At 36.6% G+C, this 9,328-nt stretch overlaps 1 protein-coding gene across 2 annotated transcripts; it reads left to right on the top strand.

The window, feature by feature from the left end:
* Positions 1–596: 596 nt before the first annotated feature.
* LOC120489793 (kelch domain containing 3-like) lies at positions 597–8,331 on the top strand. 2 transcript variants are annotated; one of them, XM_089133532.1, is made up of 9 exons: positions 597–736; positions 895–1,074; positions 3,636–3,833; positions 3,947–4,029; positions 4,208–4,286; positions 4,513–4,559; positions 5,411–5,531; positions 5,652–5,832; positions 7,227–8,331. In XM_089133532.1, the coding sequence occupies exons 3-9, from the start codon at positions 3,668–3,670 to the stop codon at positions 7,825–7,827; spliced, it is 1,278 nt and encodes a 425-aa protein (XP_088989658.1). In that variant the 5' UTR covers positions 597–736; positions 895–1,074; positions 3,636–3,667; the 3' UTR covers positions 7,828–8,331. The 2 variants fall into 2 exon arrangements, with proteins under 2 accessions (XP_088989658.1, XP_039542835.2); XM_039686901.2 differs by lacking the exon at positions 597–736 and having other exon boundaries at positions 759–1,074.
* The last annotated feature ends 997 nt before the right edge of the window (positions 8,332–9,328 follow it).

The following is a 9,328-nucleotide window of genomic DNA, read 5'->3' as shown; positions in this document are numbered from 1 at the left end:
ACTTGTGAATGACTGAATGAATGAATGAATGAATGAACAAACTATAATGATACCATACAGACAAATAACAATATAAAATTCAGACAGTTTACAAATGAGCCAAGATAGTTTGTATGGTTTTGAGTTTCTCCAGAAAGTGAAGTTGCCGGGCCTTCTAAGGAGGTGTTGTGGTTACAGGAGAATTCCTCAGTGGACTGTGGAAATTTAAGCCTGAGGAAGTGGTTTACAGTCAACTTCCAGAAGTCAACAATCATTTCTTTTGTTTCACATTAAGAAATTGATGTCTTTGCGGTACAAGGTCTCTCACAACCCTCCAGAACACACTGTAACATCAGTTACGATCCGGACTTAGAACACAGTTTTGAGGACCTCTAGTGTTGCGAGGAGCACTTTCTGTTAGGCAGGAAATCAAGGAAATCAGTTGCAGAGCAGTGTTAAGTGCAAGAATGGACTGGAGTCATTCAGTGATAGGCATGATGTTGTTGAATGAAGAACTGAAGTCAGTGCACAGCATGACAAAAGTGTCTTCACATGACCCTCTCATTCATACAGCAGAGTAGCTCTGTCTGTAGGCATCATGGGAGTACTGGAAATGTCTGCATTTAGACCTCTACTTTGGTGGGGAATTGTGAGGCTGTGGCAATCTTCCTACTGAAATAGCATGTGACCGATGATGAAATAATCCTCACAGATGGCAGGTTTCAACATGTTTGTATCCTGGACATGTTCTGGCTAGGTAAACAAATTCCCTAATTTGAGTGACTGGTATGCAAGGAAATGGATAGTCATAAATTAAATAGGAAGACTCTATCCCCTGGTTCACTGTCTACAAGCTCGTGAGCTCGCGAGGTTACAACTTTTTTCTTTTCTTTTTTCTTTTATTTTTTTATACAGTCTGTGGCTGTGGGTTACAGTCAGACCCTCTTGAGAAAGAATGAACGTAACAGAAGTTCTTCGCCCCTCCTTCTCTTCTACTCTGGCACTCTTTCTGGCAGCAATAGCCTAACGTTACTTCACAATCGTTCCAATGAAGATCAATGGGAGGACACAGACATTCACCGATGAGTGTGCGCGGTAAGTTATTCTAAATTTGTCAACAACGCAGTCTAAACGGTTACATTACAGTCAGCAAAAAGGCAAACATAACAAACATTTGCGCGTCTCTCGACGACCTCTATCCCCCACTCGTTGTTGCTATCAGTTAAAACGGTTCTTCACTGCGGTCACGTGACACGTTCAGGACTTTCTTTAATAACGACTTAAGTCACTTATAAACGTATTGTTTATATATCTATGCAAGTAATTACCCAGCAACCAATGTAAAGTGATTAGGTAACTAAATGTATCTTACTTTCAAGTGCCCATTTTAAATGGCAATGATAGTAACGTTAGATGTATAACGGGCTGGGCGTTTGATCACGCGGTGATGAGCAACATAAATATTAAACGTAAGTTACGTCTTAAGTATTTACTTTAAAGTTTTACTTTAAGACTAATAGTCTTAGTCGACGAATCCCTTACCAAACGTTACGTGTCTAGGCTATTTTTAGATTTTTGTAATAATGGAAGAAATGTAATTTTCAAGAAGTTCACATTTGTTTAAAACAATAACGTTAGCCCTCTTTGTTAGATATTAAACCATAATCAAACATTACCATTTCAACAATTTTCTTTGTACAAAGTTAGAAAAGAGTGAGTGAGAAGATAGCATACTCCGGAAACTGTATTGTGGTAGTGATGGCCGGTTCGTGAACGAATCGTTCTTTTGAACCGGTTCTTTTTAGTGAACCGGTCGAACCAGTACACTAAATCGGACTGAATCGTCCGAAACAGTTCGCGTCTTGCGTCAGCGCTAAACCACAAGTTACTAAAGTTACTCACTTTCAGACATGCCTGACAGTCCCTCCGAATCGAAATAAACCAATATACAGAAGTATATTTTATTCAAGTAACTCAAAGTTCACTGAACGGAGACGTGTTGGTGCTGAGAGAAGTGATGAGCACGAGCAGCTGATACTGCGCATGCGTGTGCTACCGAACATACAGATAGAGCGGTCGGATAACCACCAGTACAGAACCGAGAACTGTTTCTTTCGGACACGTTCGACATACTGAGAACTGATGAGTTGATGAGCTGAGCATGCGTGCATTTTTTCTGAGGGACGAAATGTACGTTTCCATGTCTTTAGTTGAACATCAGTAAGTGTAACAAAATAAAACATTTTGGAAACATGTTTATCACATAATTACTGTATTATCACTGTATTATTTTAACGATTGGAAACAATGATTGGATTCTAAAACTGTCAAACTACTAAACATTTATTATTATACTAATATAATATTTTCAGGAACAGCTCATTTAATTTCTAGTAACAATATAAATCTTTGATGTAAACTCTTGCCAAGGTTTTAATGGTGCACTGCTTAGAAAATGTTTATAATGTGTTAACATAACGAATTAAACATGTTTAATTCGTTATGTTAACACATTATAAACATGATGTATATGCTACAGAAGGCTATTGGAGACAGACATGCATCGATTTTTTAGTTTTGACTGTATATTCAGGTTCCAGCTCAGCACACAGGCCTATATGCTATGGCTCGAGTCGAGAACTGGTTGTTGCAGTTCTTGAATCACTAGTACAGAACTGAGAACTGTTTCTTTCGGACACGTTCGATACGGAGAACCGATGAGGTGGAGATACTGCGCATGCGTGATAGCACCGTCTCTGAACAGAACTTTCTTTCGGCTGATCCTGTGCTGATATACGAGCACGCAGTAGTACGTGTGAACCCAGGACTTAAACGAGAGGGTGAATCGGCGAAATGTAAGTTTATTTAATAACAAATAAAATGATGAAGACCATTTATGCATTTTATATATTTAAAACATGTAAAACATCCGCGTTAGCACATCGCCTAGGCTGCAGCAGGGTTCGTTTTCAAAATGTAAATGTAAGAAACTTATCCAAGATGATTATGACGATGTGTACTATTATTTAACTGAAGTTATGATTAAAAATGCCTGTAATTTGAAGTAGTTTTATCCGCCAGGATGATAGAATTGACGTCATTACGTGATGACGTAAAAGAACTGGTGAACCGGTTTTTTGAACCGGTTCATTAAAACGAACTGTCCGAAAGAACCGGTTCGCGGAAAAGAACCGGACTTCCCATCACTATATTGTGGTCCGTAAACAAAACAAAACAAAAAGAACAGGAAATAACTGTTTCCTTATCAGTTGGTAAGCATGATTGGTTCATATATGATTCACATTCATACAGTAAACATTATGTCAGTAGTGGCAACAAGTAACTCTTTTGGGGTGAGAGAAATTTTTAAATAGACAATTTTAACATTATTGTGTCAAAATGTACCACTGTTTATATAAAAGCCATTTTTATATATATTTTAGGGTCTAATATCCAATGTTGCTTACTAGATACACCTGTTCTGTGGTCAAATATTTGCTCAACACTTACCTAATGTATTACCTAACACCATAATAAAAATTCCTTTCATTGCAATATTCTTGTTTTGCTGTGTTTGCTATTCTAGGAAGTTTTGTTGTTAACTACATTGATGACTACATTAGTAGCCCTTGTGTATTTCATGCTTGTCTTCACAGGAATTAACCCATGAGACTCTCAAAGCCCAAGCATGAATCAGGGGAGCGGTGCTTGTTTGTGGACCTCAGTGCCACAACAATGCCCTGCACCATCTGATCGTTACAAGCACGCTTCTTGTGCCCACAGAGAAAATGTTTACTTACTAGGTGGTAGAGAAAAATGCTCGCTGGTAATGGATTTCTGGAAATATAAAGTGGGTATGTTATTGTTATTTATCTGTCTGTCTGCTGCTTTGGACACTTGCACTTGTTATTGCACAGTATATGCAGCATTGACTGATTATAATCAGGGGAAATGTCTATATTTTTAGTCTGTAATGAGTGGACCAAGCTTCCTTGTAATAGTGAAGAAGCACCTGAAGAACTGGAGGAGCACACTATGGTAGCACATCAGGTACTTATAAATTAATTTATTCATTATAACAAACCCACTGTCAGGGATTGGGATTTGACCAGTTTTAAGGAACATTGTGGCTTTGTGAAATGTACATTTTCATATATTTACATAGATTTAATTTTTCATGTAATATATTTCTTATAATCATATAATTATTTCCACTTTTTCTTCTAAGGAATTTCTCTATGTCTTCGGAGGAATGCAAGATTCATCGTATACTAACTCAAAAATTCCCTTTTGGGTGTTTGATATAGGTATGCTTTTCTTTTCTGTTCAATTTTATGACAAGTTATAAGCATAACAATCTAAAATAAAAATGTAATAGGTCAAAATTAATCTGAATTTCAGATTTTTTTTGTTTGTTTTGTCCCCATTTTCCTTTACTGACAGCAACACTTGAGTTGCATAAATGCAGATTTTGTTTTAGCACAGCAATATGTCACTTTGTTGTTCACCTCTTCAGTTTTATATTCTCTGTAGTTAAAAACTGCTGGATTAACTGGAAAACAGGGAGTGACAATTTACAGGTGAACATCTTTGATTTTACAAGACTTAAAGGGTTAGTTCACCCAAAAATGAAAATTAAGTCATTAATTACTCACCCCCATGCTGTACCAACCCCGTAAGACCTTCGTTCGTCTTCGGAACACAAATGAAGATATTTTTGATTAAATTTGAGAGCTGTATAACTACCACATTGGCTCCTAAGGGACTGCCTCTTGACGGCCCAAAAAGTCAATGAAGAAAATGTTTAAATATCCCAAGTGACTACCGTGGCTCAACTATATGTTTATCAAGCGATGCGAATACTTTTTGTGCGAAAAAACAAACAAAAATAACGAGTTTATTCGACTATTTCTTTTCTTCCTTGTAGGCCAGAACGAGACTTCCTTATAGATTTCCACGACGCATGCGCGAGAATTGCGATCTGAAGTAGTGTAAGCTGGTGTAAGCAGATCGCAAATCTCGCGCATGCGTCGTGGAAATCTAAGGAAGTCTCGTTCTGGCCTACAAGGAAGAAAAGAAATAGTCGAATAAACTCGTTATTTTTGTTTGTTTTTTCGCACAAAAAGTATCCGCGTCGCTTGATAAACATATAGTTGAGCCACGGTAGTCACTTGGGATATTTAAACATTTTCTTCATTGAGTTTCTGGGCCGTCAAGAGGCAGTCCCTTAGGAGCCAATGTGGTAGTTATACAGCTCTCAAATTTAATCAAAAATATCTTCATTTGTGTTCCGAAGACGAACGAAGGTCTTACGGGGTTGGTACAGCATGGGGGTGAGTAATTAATGACTTAATTTTCATTTTTGGGTGAACTAACCCTTTAAAGCTGGAATACTTGATGGTCCATGTAATATAGTAAACTGTTTTTGCAGGGAGTGACACCAGCAAACAGAAAAGGGCATAGTGCAGTCATCTTTGGGTCATTTATGTATGTCTATGGTGGATACATTGATATAAGAGGATCAACAAAAGAATTCTGGAAATTTGATTTTGGTGAGTGTTATTACATATTTATGCTTTTTGGTATGCAAGTATCTCTGAAGATTGAATAATTACTGTTATCCATTTTAGCTAAATGACCTTTCCAAACTAATTATATTTACTACATGTTAGATTCCAGGATGTGGTCACTACTAAGCAGTGCACAAGGTGGGCCTGGTCCCAGACATGGTCACTCAGCTGTGACACACCAGGACTGTATGTACCTCTTTGGTGGCTTGCAGGGCCTTAGGGAACAGAAGGACTTGTGGAGCTGGAATTTTGCCAGTCAAACCTGGAGCCACATCAATTTCCAGTGAGTTTCTTTATTAACACCCATTGTTAATTTCTTCTATAATTATGTGTGTCTATCTATCTAAATTCCCTGACTTGATGATCACAACTGATTCTCAGTAAAAATGTCATACTCTTCATACACGACCTCTAAACATTCTTTCATCATGTGAGCAGTCACATGCAAAATGATCCATTCAATTACATTTTTTTTGTGTGTGTCATTGTTATACACAATAGCATTCATCTAGACAAAACTGACATACTTGTATAGTAAGAAGTCAGTGTCAACAAAAATGTTAAATTTGTATGTAGCGAACATTTCCAGGATATATTGCCATGGTGATATATGTTTATATATATATAAACATTTTGACCTGTACGACTCACGTTATGACAAAGGTTTTGGTGTAATTGGCCACTACATTGAGTTACTACATTTTACATATGCAATAGAGTTAAAGGGATACTCCACCATTTTTTTTCATATTTAACTGTTATTCCCTTTACTAAGACAAGTTGATACATACCTCTCTCGTCTCTGCTCTGGCGTGCGAGAAACTCTGGGTCGAACATGTATAGGCGAATCATTCCGGTTGCCATTTTACAACATTGGACGTTTTCAAAACAATTTCCCCCAAGTGCACCGACGGGTGAGTTGAAACTCATTATAATATACAAAACTGTTATCCACTCACGGCAGTGGGCGTTTACTTCCAAGTCTTCAGTGCGAGACACCCATAAAAACCAAGCGCTTTTCAGCTAGGCTCAAAACTAGGGTACAAAATAGCCTATTACTTATTCATTTTGATGTTTTTGAATGCAAAAACCAAGCAAATGTCTTAAGTTGACCACAGACAACAATAAAATAAAATTTAAAAAGCCAGTTCATGACCCCTTTAACTTATCTCAGTTTAGTTCATTCATTAGGATCCAAGCAGAGAAGCGACCAAAGACGTGATGATATTACTGTGCCGAGTCCATAGATATATATGCGCCGAGTCGAAGTGTTCCCAAGCACTTGCTGTGGTATTCCGCCATATATTATAGTTATCCACTTCACACGCTTAGAAAAGTGCAAAGTTTTATTTTGTATCATCATTCTTGGTCAAGTTACACTGCTAGTGTAACTGTATTTAAAAAGGGAAAATTTGGAGGTGTTTGGTCGCTTCTCTGCTTGGATCCTAATGAAGGAACTGAGATAAGTTAAGTTCTATCAAAGTGTCTCACACACCAGATTGAGTGCTCGCACTGAGACAAGAGAGGTATGTATCAACTCGTCTTAATTAAGGGAATAACATAGTTTAACATGAAAAAAAGTTTAGAGAATGTAAGTTCTGTTGAAAAAATAATGAGCCAAAGCAACTGAGGAAAAACTAATCAGAAGCATCTAAACACATATTTCCTACTCTGTAGTTCAGGTCCCCCGAGGCTGGTTGGTCACTCTGCTGTATTGTTCAAAGACAGCATGCTCATCTTTGGTGGAGGGGACACCCAGAGTTCCCCTCAGAACAGCTTGTGGACGTTCAACTTGAAGACAAAGGACAAGACCTGGAAGAAGCTTGCATTGTTGCCTGGATCTGCCTCTCTGTGCCGGATTCACCACTGCAGCATTGGCCTAGGCCAGAGTTTCCAGCCAACAGCACCAAACAACGTCTTTTTCAGGGAAATACCCTACTCTCACAACATCAATAACAAGCTGAGGCCATTTAAAAACAAATGCCAACCGTCACTCAGCACAATGCAAGAGCCCTGTATTGAGCTCCAGACTTTCTATATGGACAATAAGAAGTGTTTAGCAGATTTGAGTACTGCACTGAAAGACACTAAGCTTAAAGGAAGCTGTCTCACCTTTGAGAATCAGGAGGCTGTTTGCAAGGAGGGGGATAGTGGTGACCTGACAGAGGAAAACGATGACGCCATGTTTCTCCATATGCCTGACTTCCTGTTAGTCCTGGGTGGTAAACCTCTACAAGGACAGCATATGATTTCAGTGTGGCATATGACAGTGGCATAAATATGATGTTTTCAGTGCATTCTACTTTCTCTATGAGAAAAGAAAAGGCATTAACAAAAATACCCATATATCCTTGTGGGAGAACGTTTGCATTAATGGATTTCAGTCATGTACAAACTCTTTACAGCATCTGTAATTATTACCTTGAAGGTGAAGTTTGTCATTTTTTATGACACAATACTTTCTCCTACCAATTTAATTTGTATAAACCATAATCAACAACTCTAAGTTAGATATTTGGATGATGTCCCTGACAAATCGCTCTGAGGTGCTATCAGAATATTGCTCTATAGTTTAATTGACAGAGACTGTGATATTTTTGTTCTCTGTGTTTTGTAAGATCCACGGATATTACTGGCAGAACAGCAGCATTATGCGACCTTTACACATTTATTTTCTTGCCTTCACGTTGTTTCAAGATGGCTGCACTTAAATGATTTAATAAGTAATGCATTACACGAGTAATATGGAATCCATTCTCAACTATTAAAATTTGTTACAGCATGCAGTAGTTATGTTATCATTATTATTTTATTTAATTTAAAAAGTAATATAAAAAGGTTTATAAACATATATTCCTAGAAAACTAAATGTGTAGCATGTTTGTATTAAATAAACTATGCTAGCTACAAATTGTTAAAATAGTTATATATATATATATATCAAAACCATTTATAAATTATGCTTATGCAGTATGTATATATTCAAACCAAAATTTAATAACAGAGACCTTTAGCATTTCTCACATTATCAAAGTTTATTATCTATAGTTTAGAAACGGTAATAAAATATGAAAAGAACACAGAGTTATCAAATCAGTTGATATTCAACTGGTTTTGGACCTCCTTCTGTTAGACTGTCTTACAAATGAAATAGGTTGAACACCTGTCAGCTGTTAAATTTAAGTACACATTTAGATAATACCAATATAGGTCAACAAATTACCCAGCAATGCTTAATTTTAATTTTGGTTTGTGGTATAAAAGGTTGCATTACCATTTAAAAAAAAAAAAAAAACACTTGAGCAAAACAGTTTTTTTATAGTCAATTTTTATACATTTTACTGGTAGTCCACTATATGAATAATTTTTGGGTATAATATGCGACAGTTTACTTAATTTTGCTATCGTGCACCCACTAGTAAAGAAATATAAAAAATTATATCTGGTGTCTGAATAATTTTTGGTTTGACTTTTTTTTATATATAATATCATACCAATTATAATATATTATAAATTGACCTGTACATACATGTCTACATGCATGTAGTATTTATTACCACTTGAGGGCGACAAACTTTGCCAGTCACACCGTTAAGAAATTCAAGAAATGTACAAATCAAACAGATATTTAGCATATTCATCAATCACCTAAACTCTTGGGATTATTCAACATATTAATTTTTTGTATATTGAGTATATAATGTGATCAACATTCAATCAGCTAATTCTAATACTAAATAAATAAATAATGATAAAAAAGCAGATGTAGACCATCTCAG

This window comes from Pimephales promelas, chromosome 7 (genome assembly GCF_988280905.1).
Source record: "Pimephales promelas chromosome 7, fPimPro1.hap1.1, whole genome shotgun sequence".
Classification (NCBI taxonomy): Eukaryota; Metazoa; Chordata; class Actinopteri; order Cypriniformes; family Leuciscidae; genus Pimephales; species Pimephales promelas.
Note: the sequence above shows the minus strand (reverse complement) of the source record. Positions and strands in the feature narration are given on the sequence as shown.

Coding starts and splice junctions, on each gene's coding strand:
- LOC120489793 (XM_089133532.1), top strand. CDS start 3,668: ATGAATCAGGGGAGCGGTGCTTGTTTGTGGACCTCAGTGCCACAACAA. Junction 4,287..4,512: donor CTTTTGGGTGTTTGATATAG/GTATGCTTTTCT, acceptor TATTCTCTGTAG/TTAAAAACTGCTGGATTAAC. Junction 5,532..5,651: donor ATTCTGGAAATTTGATTTTG/GTGAGTGTTATT, acceptor ACTACATGTTAG/ATTCCAGGATGTGGTCACTA.